Genomic DNA, 26,040 nt, shown 5'->3' on the forward strand with positions numbered 1-26,040 from the left:
ACCAAAACATAACTTATCCAAAAGGCAAACTGGTTGTAAAACTATTGACATTGAGGAGGTGCAGAAAGTGTTAGTTTTACACATTTGTTTCAATGTCATGTACAAACTGAGACCATGATAAGCTTTAGACAGACTCAATCTCGAGCACCTGGCTTGTATCAAAGGTTTTGAAAGGTCCACCATCTCAATCTCAGTCTGTTGCCTCAATAAGCTGCTGCCCACCAACATTGTTTTACTCTGGGCGGCAGGCTGGAGATACTCAGCAGGTCAGGCAGCTTCTGTGGAGGGAATGGGCAGATGACATTTTGGGTGATAATCCCACTTCAGATGGATTTCACGAGGATGTTGCCAGCACTAGAGTGTGTGAGCTACAGGGAGAGGTTGAGTAGGCTGGGACTCTATTCCTTGGAGCGCAGGTGGATGAGGGGTGATCTTATAGAGGTGTGCAAAATCATGAGAGGAATAGATTGGGTAGATGCACAGAGTCTTTTGCCCAGAGTAGGGGAATCGAGGACCAGAGGACATAGGTTTAAGGTGAAGGGGAAAGGATTTAATAGGAATCTGAGAGATAGCGTTATCACACAAAGGGTGGTGGGTGCATGGAATGAGCTGCCGGAGGAGGTAGTTGAGGCTGGGACCATTGCAATGTTTAAGAGGTATTTACACAGTTACATGGACAGGACAGGTTTTGCCGGATATGGGCCAAACGCAGGCAGATGGGACTAGTGTAGATGGGACAGGTTGGTTGGTTGGGCCGAAGGGCCCATATGACTCTATGAAGGGTGCCCCAACGTGAAACATTGCCTGACCATTCCCTTCGCAAACGCTGCCCGACCCGCTGAGTTCCTCCAGCACTTTGCGTTTGGCTCAGGATTGCAGTATCTGCAGTCTCATGAGTCAGCAAGTGAAATTAAACATCGCTCTCCTGGAACACTGAACTCCCTTCCCTGCACCCGAAACGTCTTGCATTATCATACTTTGTGTTTAGAAGGATGAGAGAGGGGAGGGACACACACGACCTCATTCAAACTCACTGAATAGTGAGCGGCCTGGATAGAGTGGATGTGGAGAGGATGTTTCCACCAATGGGAGAGTCTAGGACCAGAGGGCACAGCCTCAGAATGAAAGGATGTTCCTTTAGGAAGGAGATGAGGAGGAATTTCTTTAGTCAGAGGGCGGTGAATCTGTGGGATTCTTTGCCGCACGAGGCCGTGGAGGCCACAAGTCAGTGGATATTTTTAAGGCGGAGATAGATTCTTAAATAGTACGGGTGTCAGGGGTTATGGGGAGAAGGCAGGAGAATAGGGTTAGGATGGAGAGATAGATCAGCCATGATTGAATGGCGGAGTAGACTTGATAGGCCGAATGGCCTGTTTCTTCTCCTATCACGTACGAACATGAGCATGAGCTTTGGGATGGAGATGAGCGAGGGGCATTGCCTGAAAACTATTTATCGGATAGTGTGGCCTGGCATCAGGTAGCCTCAGGTAGTGGGAGGTGTGGGATCGCAGGTACAGCGTGGCCTGGCATCAGGTAGCCTCAGGTAGTGGGAGGTGTGGGATCGTGGGCTCAGTGTAGAACTGACTTTGGAGTTGGAGAACCAGACTTTGAATACTGAAGAAGTCTGAACAGTCTGACGAAGGGTCTCGACCCGAAGAAACGTCACCCATTCCTTCTCTCCAGAGATGCTGCCTGACCTGCTGAGTTACTCCAGCATTTTGTGTCTACCTTTTGAATGCCATAAGACCACTTCAATAACAAATTCAAAATAACATTTGGAAACCCGGATAATTTTATAGTTAAACTAGCAGCCGTGAGAGACGTGAAGTTTGAGATTCATTGATCGTGCACTAGCCCACTCCCAAAACCAATGTGTGGCCGGAGGGCTTATTGATCCGAGCCGACACAGCCAGGGACCTGCAGATTCCCCAACTTCCACCTTCCCACTGGGTCTCCCGGCCTTTCTGTACGGTGCAGACAGCCGCCTGAGGCATCCCTGCCCGCCTGGGCCTGGCTCGCCGCTGGTTAACCCAGCCTCAGGCATGGCACACACCCGCCCCCCTCTCTCTCCCTCGCCACCCCAGTTTATCCCAGCATTAGGTATACCGGCTACAAAGCCGTCTCATTGAGTCTCATTGTCTGTAACCGGTTGTCACCTAGCCCACGGCCAACAATGAATGAACCGTTTCCTTTATCACCGTTACTTCTTTTGCATGCAGGTGTTCCCCGGCTTACGATGTTTCGACTTACGATATTCTCGGTTTACGATGGGTTTCTCCGAACGGAACTCCATCCATCGTAAGCTGAGGAGCACCTGTACTTTCATTCCTTTGTTCTCTATCTCTCTACATCACCGTCTAGGTCTCTCGTTTCCCTTTCCCCCTGACTCTCAGTCTGAAGAAGGGTCTCGACACCAAAACGTCACCCGCTCCTTCTCCCCAGAGATTTTAGATACAGATTTAGAGATACAGCGCAGAAACAGGCCCTTCGGCCCACCGAGTCCGCGCCGCCCAGCGATCCCCGCACACTAACACTATCCTACACACACTAGGGACAATTTTTACATTTACCCAGTCAATTAACCTACACACCTGTACGTCTTTGGGGATGCTGCCTGTCCCGCTGAGTTACTCCAGCATTTTGTGTGTGTCTAACTCCAGCCTTTGGGATACAAAGCTCAACGCCCTTTTGCTTTACTCAGTCTTTTACTTTAAAAGGTGATCGGGGCAGTAAAAAAAAAAAACGTAGCGTCCACTGTTTTGCTCTGAATGACGAGCTCTGCATTTTCTTTTTACAAAAATCCTCCAAGTAAACCGAAAAAATATACCGAATGCAGACTCTGGGTATTTCAGAAACAAACCCGGGGGGTATACGCACACGGTGGTATACTCCAGCATTGAGTGTCCACCTTTAATCTCCCCACATTTATTTTCAAAGAAAGTCTTAATTTACAATTGCAAAGCAGCGTGATCAGCTTCACACTCACTGCCGGTGGGGCAGAGATCCAGGACGACTCCTGCTCTCAAGACGAGTACCTGGTTGAGCCACCGTCAGCAGCAGGAGTGTGTGTGTGATACTTGGACCGCGCGGTTGGTTAGAAGCACGGCTGACTTGTGCTTCTCCTCGGGAGGGGATATCCCTGCGTGTTGTTTGGGAAACGGCCGCCAATGATCCCAAGTGGGAAGATCACAGGCGAGACGGTGATTCTCCACGACATCAATCCCTTAAACAATATATTAAACTGGTGTACCGGGGAGAGGAGATGGGGCGAGGGATATCTCTGCCTGGTTTCTTACTAGATTGGATGCAAATCGCAATGGAGTGTTGGGGGGAGGGGGGGGCAGAACGGACCAGTGGACGGTCGGCAGGCAAAAGCCGGGCGGCTCCGGCTGGATCAGCGGCCGCGGCGTTTCCAGATCAGTTGAAGGCCAGCTCGGTTTTGGGTTTTTTTGCACCACGAGGGGTGGGGGTGGGGGGGGAGAGAGCGTCGCTCAACGCGAGGAAGAGGGTCGGGCGCGCATACCTTTGACACCTGCGTACCTGTGTCACCTGCGTATCTGTGTCACCTGCGTACCTGTGTCACCTGCGTAACTGTGCCACCTGCGTAACTGTGCCACATGTGTACCTGTGTCACCTGCGTACCTGTGTCACCTGCGTACCTGTCACCTGCGTACCTGTGTCACCTGCGTACTTGTGTCACCTGCGTACTTGTGTCACCTGCGTACCTGTGCCACCTGCATAACTGTGCCACCTGCGTACCTGTGTCACCTGCGTACCTGTCACCTGCGTACCTGTCACCTGCGTACCTGTGCCACCTGCGTAACTGTGCCACCTGCGTAACTGGTCGCCTGCGTAACTGTGTCACCTGCGTACCTGTCACCTGCGTACCTGTGTCACCTGCATACCTGTGCCGCCTGCGTGACTGCGCGAACCGAGCGGCAAAGGAAGGCACCTTGCGGGAGGTAACGGGCGAGCCGTGGAGGAGTGCGTGGGGAGAGAGAGCGGACAATAGACGCCTGGTGGCGAGGCAAGAGAGGGCCACTCACGGCGGGCAGCAACACCTGGCGACGCCATGGTTGGCAGGGCGGGAGGTGACATCGACCTGTCCCGGGGCAGGCAGGCAGACAGTTTGAACAAACCACTTTAATTGACAAGTATGGAATTAAACCCTACCATAATATGCATAGGAAAGTTATATATGCTTCGGTTAAGGTGACGCAGGGCACCTACATGAGAACACAGCAGGGCTCAGACGGCTGCCAGACCGATGCCACTGGCTGGCGGGCGGGCGGGCGGGCGGGCGCGAGGTACGGAGGGGCTGGTTTGGGGGAATTCCAGTCATGGGTTGCGATCCCTGTCCTTTACGGGAAGGGCAGTCTCCTGCTCTTGTCCGCGTTTCTGCTTGGCACCTGAGGTTCAGAATGCATCCCGGTTACAAACTGGACGCTGCTGCGCACGGTTCTTTGAGTGTAGAAGAGAATGTAGGCCTGTGTCTTGCACACTTCCTCCACACTGCACACGTTCAGCTTCGAGTCGTTACAGTGGACCCAAAACTCTTGAGAGAAAAACACAAAAGCAGAGAGAAGATTAAAGGCACGCCACGTTCCTCCTGCACTTTGCATTTTGCTCAAGAGCACCGCATATTTCACTCAGCGGGTCAGGCAGCATCTCGGGAGGGAAGGAATGGGTGACGTTTCGGGTCGAGACCCTTCTTCAGACTGATGACAAATGTCCCGCCCCCTCCCCTGACATCAGTCTGAAGAAGGGTCCTCGACCCGAAACGTCACCCATTCCTTCTCTCCTGAGATGCTGCCTGACCTGCTGTGTTACTCCAGCATTTTTGTGTCTACCTTCGATTTAAACCAGCATCTGCAGTTCTTTCCTACTCGTATTTCACTTGGGCAGCTTACACCCCAGCGGTATGAACATTGACTTCTCTAACTTCAAGTAACCCTTGCTTCCCCTCTCTCTCCATCCCTCCCCCATCCTCCCATCCCAGTGCGTTGCCTGTGTTGTTAAAGCAATATTGTTCTCTGCCACGCTGCACTAATATCCTCCCGTAGAGAACTGTGAACAGCCTCCACTGCCTTCTGTGGCAGGGAATTCCACAGATGCACAACTCTCTCTCTGGGTGAAAAAGCTTTTCCTCATAGTCCTAAATGTCCCACCTACCCCTTATCCTTAAACTATGTGTGACCCGTGGTTCTGGGGACCCCTGGATCTGGGGACCCCTGGCTGTGGAGACCCCTGGTTCTGGGGACCCCTGGATCTGGGGACCCCTGGCTCTGGGGACCCCTGGATCTGGGGACCCCTGGCTGTGGAGACCCCTGGTTCTGGGGACCCCTGGATCTGGGGACCCCTGGCTCTGGGGACCCCTGGATCTGGTTCTGGGGACCCCTGGTTCTGGGGACCCCTGGATCTGGTTCTGAGGACCCGTGGTTCTGGAGACTCCTGGAGACCCCTGGTTCTGGGGACCACTGGTTCTGGGGAGCCGTGGTTCTGGGGACCCCTGGTTCTGGGGACTCCTCCCAACATGGATGGGGAAGGTTTTCCCTGCGTCTGGCCTGTCCAGTCCCTTCGACGGTGCCTTACGGGCTGGGAACTGACCTCCTTCGGTGTTGTAACAGTAGGCCGTGTAATGCCCTGAGCCGAAACCTTTCCCGTGATGCATCACCACTGCGGAGAGATCGTAGATGAAGCTTTCTCGGCCGAGGGAGGAGGAGGATTCTCGGCGACAGTAAGGTTCCATGTTTAACACCTGGTCAAAGCTGACATGCACCCCTATCTTCTCTCGATGGTTGCGGCCAGACCACCTAAAAACACAGTAGCTGCATCAAGGGGGAAATAAGGAACACGAGTATAGTGCATCAGTTCCCTGTAAAACACAGCTTCATATTCTATACACACACAGATAACACAACATAGCATCTTACACAGTAAACCTTCCTTATAACCGATCACAGTGGGGGGGGGGGGGGGGGGGGAGTGGGGGGGTGAATGGTGTCTGTAATTAGCGATCGACCACAATTTACAGGAGTAGAAAACGTGAGAGGAATAGATCGGGTAGACGCACAGTCTTTTACCCAGAGTAGGGGAATCGGGGACCAGAGGACATCGGTTCAAGGTGAAGGGGACTAGATTTAATAGGAATCCGAGGGGTAGCTTTTTCACACAGAGGGTGGTGGGTGCATCGAACGAGCTGCCAGAGGAGGTAGTTGAGGCTGGGACTATCCCATCGTTTAAGAAACAGTTGGACAGGTACATGGATAGGACAGGTTTGGAGGGATATGGACCAAGCGCAGGCAAGTGGGACTAGGGTAGCTGGGACATTGTTGGCCGGTGTGGGCAAGTTGGGCCGAAGGGCCTGTTTCTACACTGTATCACTCTATGACTCTATGAGTAGAATCAGGCCATTCGGCCCATCGAATCCACTCCGCCATTCAATCATGGCTGATCTCTGCCTCCCAATCCCATTTTCCTGCCTTCACCCCATAAACCTTGACACCCGTTCTAATCAAGAATTTGTCTATCACTGCCTGAGTTGGCCCCTGTAGCATCTGTGGCAATGAGTTACAATATCCGCTACATTTGTCCCGCCCCCCTCCCCTGACATCAGTCTGAAGAAGGGTCTCGACCCGAAACATCACCCATTCCTTCTCTCCCGAGATGCTGCCTGACCCGCTGAGTTGCTCCAGCATTTTGTGTCTACACTAGTGTGTGTTTCCATGCTGTGTGACCATGTGTGTGACCATGTGTGTGACCATGTGTGTAGACACTTTTTGTGTCTACCTAGTGTGTGTTTCCATGCTGTGTGACCATGTGTGTGACCATGTGTGTGACCATGTGTGTAGACACATTTTGTGTCTACCTAGTGTGTGTTTCCATGCTGTGTGACCATGAATCTATGTGTGCAGTAATGAAGTGACGATTGTTTTGTGGAGTGCTGGATTGGTACCAGGGTGACTGACGGTGGATGGGCACATACAGGTAGACAAGCGTTCGAAGCTGCACAGGTGCATCCTACCTGAACCGTTTAAGGTGCAATCTGAGGACCTGAGGTAGTCGGTATATCATTAGCTGTTTTTGAGCTTCTGTCAGGACAAGAGGCTTTGGTGAGGATTTCCGTCGTTTGCCTAAGGAACAACAGCAAGCGTTTTATCTTACAACCATAGCAAGAGGCCACTCGGCCCGACGTAGTACTGATGGCCAAAACGTCCCACCTCCCATCTCCAGTTCATGGAGTCATAGATACAGCGTGGAAACAGGACTTTCGGCCGAACTTGCCCACACCGGCCAGCAATATCCCAGCTACACTAGTCCCAACCTGCCTGCGTTTGGCCCATATCCCTCTAAACCTGTCCTATCCATGTACCTGTCCAAGTGTTTCTTAAACACTGGGATAGTCCCTGCCTCAACTACCTCCCCTGGCAGCAGTTTGCTCCATACACCCACCACTCACTGTGTGAAAAAGTTACCCCTCAAATTCATATTAAATCTTTCCCCCTTCAACTTAAACCTATGTCCTCTGGTCCTCGATTCCCCTACTCTGGGCAGGAGACTGTGTGCATCTACCCGATCTATTCTTCCCCTGACGTCAGTCTGAAGAAGGGTCTCGACCCGAAACGTCACCCATTCCTTCTCTCCCGAGATGCTGCCTGACCCGCTGAGTTACTCCAGCATTTAGTGTCTACCTGTTCTTCTGATGATTTTACACAGCCGATCGAAGAATACACTTACTGTTACACTGGTCGCAGGCGTAAATCCTCCCCTCCAAAGCCTCGGTTTCTGTAAACTTTGCCAGCATCTCTGTCAGCGTGCATTCCTTATTCGGTGCAGCACCTTTCTGTAGACAATGGTAGCGCTCCGGGAATTCCAAGGACAGATCCCAAAAGGGTTCCACAGTGTTGGATTTGTAGTTACACGTCAGGCACGTGACCTGTGGTGAGGAATAAAATAATGATCACCGCGAACGTGGCTAATGTTAGCTTAGAGTCATCGAGTCATGGAAACAGGTCCTTCAGGCCCATCTACACTAGTCCCACCTAGGGCGGCACGGCGGCGCAGCGGTAGAGTTGCTGCTTTACAGCGAATGCAGCGCCGGAGACTCAGGTTCGATCCTGACTACGTCTCCTGGTGCCGTCTGTACGGAGTTTGTACGTTCTCCCCGTGACCTGCCTGGGTTTTCTCCGATATCTTCGGTTTCCTCCCACACTCCAAAGACGTACAGGTATGTAGGTTAATTGGCTGGGCAAATGTAAAAATAAATAAAAAATTGTCCCTAGTGTGTGTAGGATAGTGTTAATGTGCGGGGATTGCTGGGCGGCGCGGACCCGGTGGGCCGAAGGGCCTGCTTCCACGCTGTATCTCCAAATCTAAAAAATGTACGGAGTTTGTACGTTCTCCCCGTGACCTGCGTGGGTTTTCTCCCACACTCCAAAGACGCGCAGGTTTGTAGGTTAATTGGCTTGGTGTAAATGTAAAAACAATTGTCCCCAGTGGGTGTAGGATAGTGTTAGTGTGCAGGGATCGCTGGTTGGCGTGTGACCGGTGGGCCGAAAGGGCCTGTTTCTGCGTCTGGGCCCATATCCCTCTAAACCTCCCCTATCCATGTTCCTGTCTAAATGTTTCTTAAATGTTGTGATAGTACCGGCCTCAACTACCTCCTCCGGCAGCTTCTGTGTAAAAACGTTGTCGGTCACGATTCCTATTTAACCTTTCCCCCCTCACCTTTCAGGTAACATCTGCCCGGTACCGATAAGACTTATTTCAGTTGCAGGCACAGCATGCAAACATGCCCTTCGGCCCACCGTTTCATGCCAGCCATCCATCACCCGTTCACACCCGTTCTATGCTTTGCATCCACTCCCAACAGACTTTGGGGGCAATTTAGTGATGTGGGAGAAACCCCAGGCGGTCACGGGGAGAACGTACAAACCCCGTACAGACAGCACCCGAGGTCAGGATCAAGCCCGGGCCTCTGGTGCTGTAAGGCAGCAACTCTACGAATGCGCCACTGTCTCGCCGAGTTACTCCAGCACTTTGTCTCTTGTTTTTGTAATTGTCCAGTGTAAATTGCCCCTGGTGTGTAGGGAGCGGATGAGCAAGTGGGATAACAGGCCACTGGTGCGAGCGGGGGATCGATGGTCGGCGTGGGCTGAGGGGCCTGTTTCCAAGCTGTGTCTTTCATACGTTCTAGGGGTAGCATAAGGCCATTCGGCCCGTCAAGTCTTCTCCGCCATTCAATCATGGCAGATCTATCTTTCCCTCTCAACCCCATTCTCCTGCCTTCTCCCCATAACCCCTGACACCCGCACTAATCAAGAATCTGTCAAACCCCATCTTAAAAATATCCATTGACTTCCACAGATTTACCACCCTCTTTGACTCATGAAATTCCTCCTCATCGCCTTTAATTCTGAGGCTGTGCCCTCTGGTCCTAGACTCTCCCACTAGTGGAAACATCCTCTCCACATCCACTCTATACAGGCCTTTCACTATTCGGTAAAAGTTTCAATGAGGTCCCCCCCACCTCATCCTTCTAAACTCCAGCGACTACAGGCCCAGTGCTGTCAAATGCTCATCATACGTAAGTTAACCCATCCATTCCTGGGATCATTCTTGTAAAATTTTAATCAATCATTAATCAATCAATCATCAATCAATCAATTAATCAATTAATCAATCAATCAATCAATCAATATCAACCAATATCAATCAATCAATCAATCAATCAATCAATCAATCAATCAATCAATCAATCAAAAACCAGCAAAGGGTGTCCACATCAAATCAATGATGTAATCCATCTGGCTGTAAAAGTTCACGATTCAGTTTGCAGGAAAGCAGGAAGAAAATGTTTGCTTTCCAGCCACTGCAGTTCGTGGTGTGGCCAGCAGAAGGCACCTGTGAGTTGTTTAAGGCAATGTGCTCAATGAAGGTGGATGGCGATTTAAAATGCAAGCTCATCGGATTTCAGTCCATTGAGTTCAGAGATATCACAGCAACACAGAGTCGTTCAGTTCAGCATCTCTTACTTCACCCACGCCGGCACGTTACTTGTTTGTCGAAGCAAACCAGCCTTGCTGGTAACGAGCATAGCTGGTCAGCACGGACTCGGTGGGCCGAAGGGCATGTTTCCGCGCAAAATCCCTAAACTAAACTAAACTAATCAGGCGGAAGAAGGGTCCTGACCAGAATCGGCCGCCCATTCCCTTCACAAGTGCTGCTTGACACGCTGAGTTCCTCCTGCAATTTGCATTCTGCTCAAGAGCACCTGATGGATATTAACTTCAAGGTACCTTTGCTTTCCCTCTCTCTCCATCCATCCCCCATCCTCGCGCGTTACTTGTTATGTTGAAGCAATATTGTTCTCAGTCACGCTGCACTAATTTCCTCTCAAGAGGGAACAGTGATCCAGGGAATACAAGGAAATGCAGACAAAATGTGCAGGAAGGAACTGCAGATGCTGGTTTACACCGAAGATAAGACACAAAATGCTGGAGTAACTCAGCGGGTCAGGCAGCATCTCTGGAGAGAAGGAACGGGTGACGTTTCGGGTCGAGACCCTTCTTCAGACTCAGGGGAGAGGGAACCGAGAGATATGGAAGGGTAAGGTGTGAAAACGACAGATCAAAGGGGGCGAAGCTCAAGGAAGATGAAGGATAGATCATTGTTAACTCGGGGAAGGTGACATCGAGGCGTACAAAGATAAAATGATAACATTTAATCAGGAGGACAATCAGGCTGGTTGGAGAACTAGGATGGGGGGGGGGAGAGAGAGGGAGAGCAGGGGTTACTTGAAGTTAGAGAAGTCAATTATCATACCGCTGGGCTGTAAGCTGCCCAAGCGAAATATGAGGTGTTCTTGAGCAGAATGCAAAGTGCAGGAGGAACTCAGCGTGTCAGGCAGCATTTGTGAAGGAAATGGGCAAGGATTCTGGTTGGGACCTTCTTCAGACCGATTAGTTTAGTTTAGAGATACAGTGTGGTAACAAGCCCTTCAACCCACCAAGTCCGCGCTGACCAGAGATCCCCGTGTATTAGTGCTGTCCTACACACACTAGGGACAATTTACAATTTTTACCAAAGCCAATTAACCTATAAACCTGCACGCCTTTCGATTGTGGGAGGAAACCAGAGGAAACCCACACTGTTACAGGGAGACAGGGAGTGTACTGTCTGTTTACAGTGTATTATGTTTACATGTTCTGTCGTTCTGCTGCAAGTAAAATTTCTGAAGAAGGGTCTCGACCCGAAATGTGACGTAGTCTTTTTCTTCAGAGACGCTGAGTTACTCCAGCTTTCTGTGTCTATCTGCAGGTCCTTCCTCTCCAGTAAACTTTCATTGGTCTTTCTGGGACATATGACAATATGTACAGACAGCACCCGTGGTCAGGATGGAACCCGGGTCTCCGGCGCCATGAGGCAGCAGCTCTACCGCTGCGCCACCGCGCCTCATCAGCATTTCAGGCCGGGTCTGAAGGAGGGCCGAGGTTGGCTGGAAGAGGTGCCCCTCCCTCCCCGTGACACAGAGGCGTGCTGGCGGGTGAGGGTCGGTGGGCTGAGCCCATCGAGGGTGACGGAGGAGGCCCGGCAGCAAGCCTGGGGCTCGCCTGGATCAGGGGCCGCTCCAGCACACCCAGCACGTGGACCGGACTTTGGACTTTGTGTAAATGACGCCAAAATGTGGCGAAATTCGTGCATGTGTGGGATATGCAAAAAGGAATTTCACCGTGCGCTGCCCACATGACAGTAAAGCACCATTGGACCACTAACCCACATCACAGGGGAGACGAGGAGAGAAGGCATCAGGAACACAGGCAGCAGAGGATGCATGCCACAGATCAAACCACAAGCTAAACCCCACAAGAAACACACTGCCACTTTTGGGCCACCTTTAAAACCATTTGTGACTTGATAGAATCCTGAATTAGCAAGTCCCAAGAGACAAGAGACACTAGAGTGTTTAATTGTCACATGTGCTAATAAGGGAACAATTACATTTTACTAGCGGCAGTGGTAACAGGTCTGTAAATACAATGCACACACACACACATAATATAATGTGTATGTGTGTGTGTGTGTGTGTGTGTGGGTGTGTGTGTGATATGTCCCAGATAGAACAATAAAATTCTTACTTGCTATATATATATACTAAGGTATATAGCTGTACCTTAGTATAAGAAAAGAACTGCAGACACTGGTACAAATCGAAGGTATTTATTCACAAAACGCTGGAGTAACTCAGCAGGTCAGGCAGCATCTCAGGAGAGAAGGAATGGGTGACGTTTCGGGTCGAGACCAGACTGATGTCAGGGGGGCGGGACAAAGGAATGATATAGGTGGAGACAGAAAGATAGAGGGAGATCTGGGAAGGAGGAGGGGAAGGGAGGGACAGAGGAACTATCTAAAGTTGGAGAAGTCGATGTTCATACCACTGGGCTGCAAGCTGCCCAGGCGAAATATGAGGTGCTGTTCCTCCAATTTCCGGTGGGCCTCACTATGGCACTGGAGGAGGCCCATGACAGAAAGGTCAGACTGGGAATGGGAGGGGGAGTTGAAGTGCTCGGCCACCGGGAGATCAGTTTGGCCAACGCGGACCGAGCGCAGGTGTTGAGCGAAACGATCGCCGAGCCTGCGCTTGGTTTCGCCGATGTAAATAAGTTGACATCTAGAGCAGCGGATGCAATAGATGAGGTTGGAGGAGGTGCAGGTGAACCTCTGTCTCACCTGGAAAGACTGTTTGGGTCCTTGGATGGAGTTGAGGGGGGAGGTAAAGGGACAGGTGTTGCATCTCGTGCGGTTGCAGGGGAAAGTGCCCGGGGATGGGGTGGTTTGGGTAGGAAGGGACGAGTGGACCAGGGAGTTACGGAGGGAACGGTCTCTGCGGAACGCAGAGAGGGGAGGGGATGGGAAGATATGGCCAGTGGTGGGGTCCCGTTGTAGGTGACGGAAATGTTGGCGGATGATTTGTTGGATCTGCTGGCTGGTGGGGTGGAAGGTGAGAACGAGGGGGATTCTGTCCTTGTTGCGAGTGGGGAGAGGGGGAGCAAGAGTGGAGCTGCGGGATGTAGAAGAGACCCTAGTGAGAGCCTCATCTATAATGGAGGAGGGGAAGCCCCGTTTCCTGAAGAATGAGGACCCTAGTCTGTGATCTACTTAAAGAGGTTACAGGGAGTTCTGATAGAGATAGTTTTAAATTATGAGGTGTTGATCCGCCCCCTCCCCTGACATCAGTCTGAAGAAGGGTCTCGACCCGAAACGTCACCCATTCCTTCTCTCCCGAGATGCCGCCTGACCCACTGAGTTACTCCAGCATTTTGTGTTTACCTTCGATTTTAACCAGCATCTGCAGTTTTTTTCCTACACAAGGAACTGCAGAAGCTGGTTTATACCGAAGAGACACAAAGTGCTGGAGTAGAAAGATGCTGCCTGACCCGCTGAGTTACTCCAGCACTTTGTGTCTATCTTGAACAAAGTTATCCTGACCCCACAAGCTTCTCTAGGCTGCTGAGGGAGTTAAGGTGGAGGGTGGAGAATGATTTGCCACGATCTTCCAATGGTCCTGAGATAAACGCCCGGTACTAACGGACTGGACAATTGTGAATGTGACACTCTTGGTCAAGGTGGAGTGCTCGGACATGCCTGATACAGAGAGCAGAGAAACTGGCCCTTCGGCCCAACTCATCTATGCTGACCAGAGCAGGGGAACAGACCCTTCGGCCCAACTCATCCATGCTGACCAGAGCAGGGAAACAGGCCCTTCGGCACAACTCATCCATGCTGACCAGAGCAGGGAAACAGGCCCTTCGGCCCAACTCATCCATGCTGGCCAAGATGCCCCCAGCTGATCTCGGCCCATTTGCCTGCGTTTGGCCCGTATCCCTCTAAATCTTTCCTATCCAAATTTGAAAGTTTTAGTTTAGTTTTAATTTTAGCCATACAGCATGGAACCAGACCATTTGGCCCACCGTGTCCGCGCTGCCCACCAATCGAGGGCGGCGCGGTGGCACAGCGGTAGAGTTGCTGCCTTACAGCGATTGCAGCGTCGGAGACCCGGGTTCGATCCCGACTACGGGCGCCGTCTGTACGGAGTTTGTACGTTCTCCCCGTGACCTGCATGGGTTTTCTCCGAGATCTTCGGTTTCCTCCTACACTCCAAAGACGTACAGGTATGTAGGTTAATTGGCTGGGTAAATGTAAACATTGTCCCTCGTGTGTGTAGGATAGTGTTAGTGTGCGGGGATCGCTGGGCGGCGCGGACCTGGTGGGCCGAAGGGCCTGTTTCCGCCCTGTATCTCTAAACTAAACTAAACTAAAAATCATCCCAGACACTAGTCCTATCCCACACTCCAGGGATAATGGAGAGAAGCCAATTAACTTACAAACCTACACAGCTTCGGGCCGTGGGAGGAAACCCAGCGGTCACGGGGAGAACGTACAAACTCCACACGGACAGCACCCGAGGTCAGGATCAGTAGACAATATCATATCATATCATATCATATCATATCATATATATACAGCCGGAAACAGGCCTTTTCGGCCCACCAAGTCCGTGCCGCCCAGCGATCCCCGCACATTAACACTATCCTACACCCACTAGGGACAATTTTTTTATTTTATTTTTTAACATTTACCCAGCCAATTAACCTACATACCTGTACGTCTTTGGAGTACAGGAGGTGCAGGAGGAGGCCATTCGGCCCTTCGAAGCCGGGGTCTCAGGCGCTGAGAGGCAGCAACTCTACCGCTGCGCCACCGTGCCGCCACCCTATGTTATCCCACTTTCTCATCCACTGCATGCAGGACAGGAGAATTGCGGGGCTTGGGTCGGCCCGCTGCGGATCTTTCACCGTCCGGCGCGGCCTGGAACGCGGCAACTTCAACAGCCTGACCGCGGGAGAAGACGGCAGAGGAAGAGAAAAGACATTCTGGCCTTCCATCACAGTGAGGAGGTGACTGGAAGATACTCACTGTGATGGATGGTTCTTTTGTTTGGTGTTGGTTTGTGATTGTGTGTGTTATTGCTTATTTTTATTGCTCTTATTATTGGACTGTGGGTAACGGGATTTTGTCCAAAAGACTTGTTTTTTTAGGTTATTAGACAATAAAGGTTATTCTGATTCTGATTTAGAGGCCAATTAACCCACAAACCTCCACATCTTTGGAATGCAAGAAGAAACCAGAGCACCCGGAGGAAACCCACGCGGTCACAGGGAGAACGTACAAACTCCATACAGGCAGCGCCCATAGTCAGGGTCTTGCCCGGGACTGGTGCTGTGAGGCAGTGGCTTTACCAGCTGCGCCCGTGGTCTGTTTGAAGTCTCCGGACTGCTTGAAGCTTCTTGGCAGCTGCAATGTTTGAACATTGTTTTTGTGGGGACAGTGCCAATTATCACACACAGAGGGTCACAATGTTGTGATCTCCAGCACCCAAGACTTGCTTCTATGCTTCGCCCTCTGGACCTCAGATCAAAAAAACAACCTGCTTTTACATTTCTGAAGTCACTTCAACTTGTGCCATTAAGCTGGAAAGGGAGCAGAGAAATCCTGCAAGAATGCTGCCAGGACTCGGGGGCCTGAGCTGTAGGGAGAGATTGGACGGGCTAGGACTTTATTCCTTACAGGGCAGGAGGTTGCCATCTTATAGAGATGTATAAAACCATATATGTTCCAAGAGTGCAGCCAGTTGGGTCCAGGCAACATCCTCGTAAATCTTCTCTGCACTCTGCCCAGCCTAATGACGATTATAGACAATAGACAATAGGTGCAGGAGGAGGCCATTCGGCCCTTCGAGCCAGCACCACCATTCAATGTGATCATGGCTGATCATTCTCAATCAGTACCCCGTTCCTGCCTTCTCCCCATACCCCCTGACTCCGCTATCCTTAAGAGCTCTATCGAGCTCTCTCTTGAATGCATTCAGAGAATTGGCCTCCACTGCCTTCTGAGGCAGAGAATTCCACAGATTTACAACTCTGAGTGAAAAAGGTTTTTCCTCATCTCCGTTCTAAATGGCCGACTCCTTATTCTTAAACTGTGGCCTCCTGGTGCTTTGCTTTCCCGCCACATCCCAAAGAAGAGTGGATCCGGAGCTTAATTGTTACCTGTAAAACGAAAGCTGCCCCTAATAGAGATATAGAGTAAGTTTGTAGCGTGTGGGAAGTGGATGAGAAAGTGGGATAACACAGAGCGAGAGTGAACCAACCGGTGGTCGGCACAAACTCGGTGGGCCAAAGGAGCTTTTAGTTTAGTTTAGTTTAGATATACAGCGCGGAAACAGGCCCTTCGGCCCACCAAGTACGTGCCAACCAGCCATCACCCCGTACACTAGCACTATCCTATGCATGAGGTTACAATTTACAATCTTTACCTAAGACAATTAACCTACAAACTTGAGTGTGGGAGGAAACCGGAGCACCCAGGAAAAACCCACACGGTCATGGGGAGAACGTACAAATTCCATAGACAGCACCTGAGGTCAGGATTGAACCCGGGTCTCTGGCGCTGTGAGGCAGCAGCTCTACCCGCTGAGCCACTGTGCCGGCCTTAGTACCCCAGCATTCTTTAAATGCCAGATCTCCAAACTAAAACTAAAAATTATAATCGGTTTCAGTTCGATTTCTGAAAAGGCTAATTACTGAAAAATCGAAACCCAGAAACAGATGATAAAAAAAAACAAATCGAGGTTTCAACATAAAAGAACCTTGAGAGTTTGCACTGCAATTTGACAGAAGGCAACAGTAGAAGGAGAAAGCTTTGACTTTGGTTCTTAGCGCAGGGGGGCTTGGCACGGCGGCACGGTGGCGCAGCGGTAGAGTTGCTGCCTCACAGCGCCAGAGACCCGGGTTCCATCCCCACTATGGGCGCCGTCTGTACGGAGTTTGTGCGTTCTCCCCGTGACCTGCGTGAGTTTCCTCCGAGATCTTCGGTTTCCTCCCTCATTCCAAAGGCATACAGGTTTGTAGGTTAATTGGCTTGGTGTTAAATGTAAAATTGTCCCTCGTATGTGTAGGATAGTGTTAATGTGTGTGTGCGTGTGTGCGTGTGTGTGTGTGTGTGTGTGTGTGGGGGGGGGGGGGGGGGGGGGGCAGGAGAGGGTCGCTGGTCGGTGCGGACTCGGTTGGCCGATGCTCTTGTTTCTCTGCACCGCTAAACTAAACGAAAAGTCCCTGGACTCGAGGTGCAAAGCGTTCATTCTGCCCCACTGCTATCGCTCATCCTGAACAAGCCGAGTTCCCGAATGAGGAGGAAAGAACTGCAGATGCTGGTTTAAATCGAAGGTAGACACAAAACGCTGGAGTAACTCAGCGGGTCAGGCAGCATCTCTGGAGAGAAGGAATGGGTGACGTTTTGGCGGCGAGACCCTTCTTCTTCCCCTCTTCCATTGTAGATGAGGCTCTCACTAGGGTCTCTTCTACATCCCGCAGCTCCGCTCTTGCTCCCCCTCCTCCCATTCGTAACAAGGACAGAATCCCCCTCGTTCTCACCTTCCACCCCACCAGCCAGCGTATCCAACAAATCATCCCCCAACATTTCCACCACCTACAACGGGACCCCACCACTGGCCATATATTTTTTATCTCCTCTCTTACTCAGTCTAAAGAAGGGTCTGGACCCGAAACGTCACCCATTGCTTCTCTCCCGAGATGCTGCCTGGCCCGCTGAGTTACTCCAGCACTGTGTGACTCCCCATTGCCGAGTGAGGAACCAGATTAAGGTGAGACCGTTGCTGCCGTTTACCTGGCTGAGCAGCTGCCCGTGGAAGATGGTGTTCACCACCTTGAGAACCTGCTTGGTGAGCTTCCTCTGGGAGAAGGGAATGAGGATCCTGTGCTTTGTGCCTTCTGACTCCAGCTCCTGCTGCACCTTGTCCAACAGTTCGCAGAGAAATTCCTGAGCGTCTTGCTGCCCGTAGCCCCGGAACGCCGGGATCAGACTCCACACAGAGTGCAACATGGCGAAGGGGGAGACCAGCGCCCACTTGCCCGACCACATCACCCGGAACAGCGTGTGGAGTTCGTGGCAGAGGGAGATGTGCTTGGAGCTCGGCTCCTTGGGCTGGATCAGTTCCAGGCTGCGAGCGATGGAGGCCCCGCCGTTCAAGCCGGCAGGTGCGTTGTATCTCCCCGCGGGCGCCAGGTGGTCGCTCCTGTCCGCGGAGCAGGGAGCGGCGGTGGCAGGGCGCAGCCCCAGGGTGACCTTGTTGGACAGTCTGGTCTTGCCGTTGGCCGTCCTGGCCAGCAGCTCCTCGGTCTCGCAGAGGTCGAGCGTCAGGAAGCACTCTCGGAACTTGTGCAGGTGGCTCAGCACTTGCAGGATGGAGTTCATGTAGCAGGTGTTGCCCAGGTTGCGCAGACCAGTGACGCCAGGGGTGACCACGGGCTTGCGCCTGGCAGCGTGGTAACGCTTAATCTTGTTCCGTTGGCGCTTTGAGGTAGGGGCCGTCTGCAGTGCCTTGTGGGCGGGGGCGGGCGGCTTCTTGCACTTCCTCGAGGCGTGTTCCTCCTGGCGGATCTGGAAGAGGATCCTGGCGCTCTTGCGCGGCGGCGCGCTGGCCAGCTCCTCCATGAACCTGCGCTTCAAGTCCCTCCGACGCAGCCTCGCCTCCTCCCTCCTCCTCTCCACCTCCTCCTGCAGCCGCCTCTCCTCCAGCCTGCGCCTCCCGCTGGCCGTCTGGTCGAACCAGGTGCGGACGGCCTTGGCAAGCAGCGACTGGCGCCGGTGCCACAGGGCGGTGAACATCTGCTCCGTGCTGTGCGGCTGCCCGCCCCTGCCCTTCTGCAGCGAGCAGGGGGACTCTCCGCACGCCAGGGACCGCAGCGCCCTGCCATTGCGGGACGCTGAGCCGCACGCCTGGCTCTTCACCGCGCTCAGCGTGCTCCGCAGCAGCTTCAGGTCCCCCGTGGTGTTATCGTTCAGCACGTAGTCGTCGCACAGGTAACAGAAGACGTAGAGTTCATTGACCTCCATCGCCAAGGGGTGCCTGGTCTCCTGAAAGTGTTTGAGGGCGTGCTCCTCGATGTAGCGGCCACAGGCCACGTTGGAGCACTTCAGGCAGGCCCACACCGACTCGGTGGTGTTGCAGTCGACACAGTGCCACTTCTGGGGGTTCAGTATGGAGTGGTTCTGGGCCAGTCTCAGACGCCCCACATGCTTACATCTATCCATGGCTTTCAAAGCACTCAGAAATATTCTGGTTGTAGCAACCTCGAGGCGCTGCACTTCGTTAACCTGCGGGAGAGGAATGCAAGTCAGACTTCAGCCACTGACATCTCCATTCAATGAAGTGCAAGACGATAACTGCAGATGCTGGTACAAATCAAAGGTGTTTATTCACAAAATGCCTGGAGTAAATCAGCAGGTCAGGCAGCATCTCAGGAGAGAAGGAATGGGTGACGTTTCGGGTCGCCCATTCCTTCTCTCCTGAGATGCTACCTGACCTGCTGAGTTACTTGGTCTCCACCCGAAATGTCACCTATTCCTTCTCTCCTGAGATGCTGCCTGACCTATTGAGTTACTCCAGCATTTTGTGAATAAATCCATCCAATGAAGGTTCTACTCTATTGTCACGTGTAACCAGGTACAGGGAAATCCCTTTGTTCTCGCACGCAACTCACTTGGTGGCGCAGCGGTAGAGTTGCTGCCTCACAGCGCCAGAGACCCGGGTTCGATCCTGACTACGGGTGCTTGTCTCTACAGAGTTGGTACGTTCTCCCTGTGACCGCGTGGGTTTTCTCCAGGATCTCCGGTTTCCTCCCACACTCCAAACACGTGCATGTTTGTAGGGTAATTGGCTTGGTATAATTGTAAATTGTCCCTCGTGTGCGTAGGATGGTGTTCGTGTCCGGGGATCGCGGGGTGGAGTGGGGTGGGGTGGGGTGGGTCGAAGGGCCCGTTTCCGCGCTGTATACTCTTAACTAAACTTTCTGTTAAGCTGTAAAGCATTAATTCAGAAGGCAGTGTTAGTGAGTTTGGACAAACGGCATGGAAACAGGCCCTTCGGCCCTCCGGGTCCACGCCGACCATCGGTCACCCGTTCACACTAGTTCTACGTTATCCCACATTCCATAACACGGGGGGCAATTTTACAGAGGGGCCAATTAACCTACAATCCTGCACGTCTTTGGGATGTGGGAGGAAACCGGAGTACCCGGAGGAAATCCACACAGGTCACGGGGAGAATGCGTAAACTCTGAGATACGCAACTCGAGGTCAGGATCGAACCCTGGTCTCTGGCGCTGCGAGGCGGTGGTTCTACCAGCTGCGCCATTGTGGCGATCACAGTTCAAAGCTCTTGCAAACGCCCTGCTTACAATGAGTTCATGCACATACCAGTAGGGATGGCCCCTGGAGAGACACTGAGGGAGACCCAAGTATGTACAATTATGAGGGGCATGGATAGAGGGGAGCGTCGAAGAACCTTTATTCCAGGGTGGAGATAGCCGAGACTAGACGTTTTGGGTCGAGACCCTTAAGGGTGAACAATGAGTTCATGCACATACCTTAAGGGTCTCGACCCGAAACGTCACCCGAAACGTCAGCCGGTCAGGCAGCATCTCAGGAGAGAAGGAATGGGTGACGTTTCGGGTCGAGACCTGTCTTCAGGAATGGGTGACGTTTCGGGTCGAGCCCCTTCGGGTCTCGACCCAAAACCTCACCCATTCCTTCTCTCCTGAGATGCTGCCTGACCTGCTGAGTTAAGGTGAGTAAGAGCAATGTATTTTTTTTTTACACAGAGGGTGTTTAATGCTTAAAGAAAAACACAAAGTGCTGGAGGAACTCAGCAGGTCACACAGCCTCTGTGGAGGGAATGGGCAGGTGGCGTTTCGAATCGGGACCCTCTTCAGACCAGAGAATAAAAAGGATCTAGCAATAATTTTCACCAAACATTCTACTCCAGAGGAATAAACAGCTGGCAACACAATATTCCTTGGGGGGAAAAGGAAATGCGTCTTTTTTTAAAAAAATCACAAAATAGCTGGCATCAGTAAATTTGAAAGTAAAGGAAATCATAAGATCATACAAAAATAGGAGCAGAATTAGACCATTTGGCCTACTGAGTCTGCTCCGCCATTCAATCATGCCTGATCTATTCTTTCCTCTCAACCCCATTCTCCCCGTAGCCTTTGACACCCTTACGAATAAAGGACCTTTCAATCTCAATAGACAATAGGTGCAGGAGGAGGCCATTCGGCCCTTCGAGCCAGCACCGCCATTCAAGGCTGATCATTCTCAATCAGTACCCCGTTCCTGCCTTCTCCCCATACCCCCTGACTCCGCTATGCTGAAGAGCTCTATCTAGCTCTCTCTTGAATGCATTCAGAGAATTGGCCTCCACTGTCTTCTGAGGCAGAGAATTCCACAGATTCACAACTCTCTGACTGAAAAAGTTTTTCCTCATCTCCGTTCTAAATGGCCTACCCCTTATTCTTAAACTGAGGCCCCTGGTTCTGGAACTTTAAAAATTCCAAATGACTTGGCCTCTCTGTGGCAATGAATTCCACAGATTCACCACCCTCTGGCTAAAGAAATTTCCCCCCTCATTTCCATTCTAAAGGTACGTCCTTTTATTCCGAGGCTGTGCCCTCTGATCCTAGACTCTCCCACTAGTGGAAACATCCTCTCCACATCCACTCTATCCAGGCCGCTCACCATTCGGTAAGTTTAATTCCCTGTGATTAGTCCTGATGAATCTGGGTGAAAACAGGTCAAATGACAGGGTCTAAATCAACATGGATTTTTGATGACATAGAAACTAGGTGCAGGAGGAGGCCATTTGGGCCTTCGAGCCAGCACCGCCATTCATTGTGATCATGGCTGATCATCCACAATCAGTAACCCGTGCCTGCCTTCTTTCTCAACTTTCCTCATTGGATTTTTCATACGAGAGATAATATGGATTAGTTTAGATGGATTTTCAAAAAGGGCTTGATTTGAGAGTTAGGGCAATGATCACGACACAACGAATTATGACCTTGGTTTCCTCTAGAAGCAACGTTTCTGAAATGTTTTTAGAAAGCTCGGTAGTACAGAAAGCAAACTCAACGCTAGCATTTAATTCAAGAGGGCTTGTATACAAAGACAGGGATGTAATGCTGAGGCTCTATAAGGCCACATGTGGAATATTGTGAGCAGTTTTGGGCACCGTATCTGAGGAAGGATGAGCTGGCCCTGGAGAGGGTCCAGAGGAGGTTTACAAGAATGATCCCAGGAATAAGGTTAACCTATGATGAGCGTTTGTCGGCACTGGGCCTGTACTCGCTGGAGTTTAGAAGGATGAGGGGGAGACCTCATTGAAACTTACAGAACAGTGAAAGGCCTGGATAGAGTGGAAGTGGAGAGGATGTTTCCACTAGTGGGAGAGTCTGGGACTAGAGGTCACAGCCTCAGAATTAAAGGACGTTCTTTGAGGAATTTCTGAATAGTCAGAGGGTGGTGAATCTGTGGAATTCGTTGCCACAGAAGGCTGTGGAGACCAAGTCAGTAGATATTTTTAAGGCAGAGATAGATAGATTCTTGGTTAGAACGGGTGTTTAGGGTTACGGGGAGAAGGCAGGAGAATGGGGTTAGGAGGGAGAGATAGATCAGCCATGATGGAATGGCGGAGTAGACTTGATGGGCCGAATGGCCTAATTCTGCCCCTATCAAAATCACCCCTCACTTGCAAATCAACTGCAAGTGTACTGAAAAGGTTTGGAAAGATGGCCAGTGTGTGAACTATTACAATGAACATGTGTAAGGGCAGAATGCATTAGCAGATAAAGAGGCATAAAACCCAGGTATTTAATAAATAGTTTTAATAACACGCTCATTCCTACTCATGGATGAATCAAATGCACTGTATTTTTCCCAGGGAGAAAAAAAAAGACACATATCTCTGATTCATTTGTTCTACATCTCTCTCCATCACCGTCTCTCTCTCTCCCCTGACTCTCAGTCTGAAGAAGGGTCTCGACCTGAAACGTCACGCATTCCATTCTCTCCACAGATGCTGCCTGACCCGCTGAGTTACTCCGGGTTTTTTTGTGTCAATCTTCTGTGCTTGTAAAGCGTTCAGTTCAGTTTAGTTTATGTACCAGGGTACAGGGAAAAGCTTCCAAAGTGCAATTGCAATGCCTTCCTGCCTGTGACTTTACCGTTCTTAATTCCAGTCCAATCGCTTGCCTCTGTCGTCCGTCTCTAGCCAGTGGGAGCCCAGCTGTGACACATAGCCATTAAGTTATTCACTTCATTGTTAAACAGCAAAACACAGAGTGCTGGAGTAACTCAGCGGGTCAGGCAGCATCTGTGGAGAACATGGATAGGTGACGTTTCACAGAGTGCTGGAGTAACTCAGCGGGTCAGGCAGCATCTGTGGAGAACATGGATAGGTGACGTTTCACAGAGTGCTGGAGTAACTCAGCGGGTCAGGCAGCATCTGTGGAGAACATGGATAGATGTACGTTTGGGGTCGGGACCCTTCTCAGACTGATTGTGGGGGGGTGGGGGGGGGGTGGGGATAATTTCCAAGGTTTCCACGGTGCAAAAACGCACACCTCCAGATTCAGGGCCAGTTTCTTCCCAGCTATTATCAGGCAACTGAACCTACCTATCACTAACTAGAGAGCGGTCATGAGCTACTATCTACCTCATTGGAAACCCTCAGACTATCTTCAATCGGGCTTTACCTTGCAGATATTTATTTCATGTAAAATATGAAATAAGATGTAACCAGACGGTTTAGAATTTGAACGATTGAAAGATACCGCATGGGAACTGGCCCTTTGGCCCGACGAGTCCACGCCCACCATCAATGAAGTCTGAGGAAGGGTCTCGACCCGAAACGTCACCTATTCCTATTCTCCAGAGTTGCTGCCTGACCTGCTGGTAATACGAATATCACGGTCCAGCTGCCCCTCAACGTACGATGCTTCGACTGATGATGGTGCAAAACCGATACACATTCAGTGGAAACCGTACCTCGAACTTTGAATGTTGATCTTTTCCCAGGCTTTTCCCCGGACTGGCTGACCTGTCCGCTGCTCAGACTGGCAGCGTCTTCCGCGGTATGATACTCTCTGGTGATGCTGGCCAACGGCAGCGAGCCACAGCTCCCAGTCAGCCACGGTTGGGAGCGGTCACGGCTGTGATGTTGGGTAGGTTAGGTGGGTCTGATGTTGGGTAGGTTAGGCTAGGCTATGATGTTCGGTAGGTTAGGTGGCTGTGATGTTCGGTAGGTTAGGCTACGCTATGATGTTCGGTAGGTTAGGTGGCTGTGATGTTCGGTAGGTTAGGTGGCTGTGATGTTGGTAGGTTAGGTGTATTAAATGCATTTTCGATTATTAAGGGGTTGGACACGTTAGAGGCAGGAAACATGTTCCCAATGTTGGGGGAGTCCAGAACCAGGGGCCACAGTTTACGAATAAGGGGTAGGCCATTTAGAACTGAGATGAGGAAAAACTTTTTCAGTCAGAGAGTTGTGAATCTGTGGAATTCTCTGCCTCAGAAGGCAGTGGAGGCCAATTCTCTGAATGCATTCAAGAGAGAGCTAGATAGAGCTCTTAAGGATAGCGGAGTCAGGGGGTATGGGGAGAAGGCAGGAACGGGGTACTGATTGAGAATGATCAGCCATGATCACATTGAATGGCGGAACTGGTTCGAAGGGCCAAGTGGCCTCCTCCTGCACCTATTGTCTATTGTCTATTGACTTGCGATATTTTCGATTTACGATGGGCTTATCGGAACTTAACCCCATCGTACGTTGAGGAGCACCTGTACCTTAATTGGCACAGGTGACAATAAAAGACCTTTGAAACCTTTGAGTTACTCCGGGCATTGAGAAACACAGGTATTTATTCACAAAGTGCTGGAGTAGCTCAGCAGATCGGGCAGCATCTCGGGAGAAGGAATGGATGACGTTTCGGGTCGAGACCCTTATTCAGACTGAGATTGAGAGACACAGACTGTGTCTCGACCCCCCACCATCACTCAGTGTGAAGACAAAATCAGATTTAACGCCAAGGTTGGTGGGTAAACAAGTCAACGAGAAAGTAGCGATACTTACTTGGACATTCTCAAATCTTCTTCCAACGACACAGAGGTCAACGACTGGGAAAATACCATCTCAGCGAGCAATCTTTAAAAGTCGGCAGCTCCACGATACAAAATACGTCAGGACACCATATTATAGGCAGACAATCTTACACTCTGGGGAAACAAAAAGAAACGGCGCCTTTCAGCAGAAAGTACGGTGGAGGCCGATTCCCCGAAGAGAAGACATTTGTTTTCAAGTCCAAAATATTTTCTGTTAGTGAACGAACCTGCCTGTAAAATTGAGACAATTGGACTGGGCTGTGCTTGGCATGGTGAAAGGGAATCTTAATCTGCCAGCATCTGCTGTTCCTGCACACTGCTTCCTGGCAGCATCGGCATTCCCTTCGGTACTTCCCTTTCTACCCCGAGTAATCTCTACAGCTGTGCAGGACTGCCTTTTCATCAATTCAATACGCAGAAACCCCTACACTCTCTGCCAACATGGCTGTCACAATTCATTTGGTGGAACTCTGATGTAAAGATTCTTGCATGCAAATCATCACGGCCACTGCAAAGAGAAAAGAACCGTGAACACTAAAAAAGGGAAGCAAATATATACAATCTCTCTCTTTTTTTTTTTTAATTATCAGCCAGCCGCCGGGTTTTAATTGCACATGTGGACAGCTGTTGTTAGAGAGCTGCATCTCTCACTGAAGCCCGAGCACAAGAGTGATTTACAGTGTCTCTGACTCTGAGCGAGAATCACAGCAGAGTGCTGCTGACATTACTGGGTGCTGCTATTTAAAAATGTCATCCTACGAGTTCGGGAATCAAAATAACTCCCCCCCCCCCCCCCCACACCACTAAGCCAGGGTATTCCGTTAATGCGTTAGCAGGTTAGAATACCCTGCTCGTCTGTGCACTCCTGTGCTGTCTCATGTTCATCGCATCTGCCACACCTCAGCTGCCTGGTCCGCACATTAGTTAACCCCTTGGTGTCAAACGTGAGAGAGAGAGAGAGAG

The 26,040-nt window shown here is 51.0% G+C and overlaps 1 protein-coding gene across 1 annotated transcript; it reads right to left on the minus strand.

The window, feature by feature from the left end:
- LOC144605607 (ubiquitin carboxyl-terminal hydrolase 49-like) lies at positions 1-25,419 on the minus strand. The gene is made up of 7 exons (XM_078421046.1): positions 25,305-25,419; positions 25,049-25,191; positions 17,746-19,236; positions 7,738-7,936; positions 7,025-7,133; positions 5,608-5,828; positions 1-4,555 (listed from the first exon to the last, which is right to left on the minus strand). Exons 3-7 carry the CDS (start codon positions 19,171-19,173, stop codon positions 4,362-4,364), a joined length of 2,151 nt encoding a protein of 716 aa, XP_078277172.1. The 5' UTR covers positions 19,174-19,236; positions 25,049-25,191; positions 25,305-25,419; the 3' UTR covers positions 1-4,361.
- Between the last annotated feature and the right edge of the window lie 621 nt (positions 25,420-26,040).

The sequence above is a fragment of the Rhinoraja longicauda genome, chromosome 24 (assembly GCF_053455715.1).
Source record: "Rhinoraja longicauda isolate Sanriku21f chromosome 24, sRhiLon1.1, whole genome shotgun sequence".
In the NCBI taxonomy this organism is placed as follows: domain Eukaryota; kingdom Metazoa; phylum Chordata; class Chondrichthyes; order Rajiformes; family Arhynchobatidae; genus Rhinoraja; species Rhinoraja longicauda.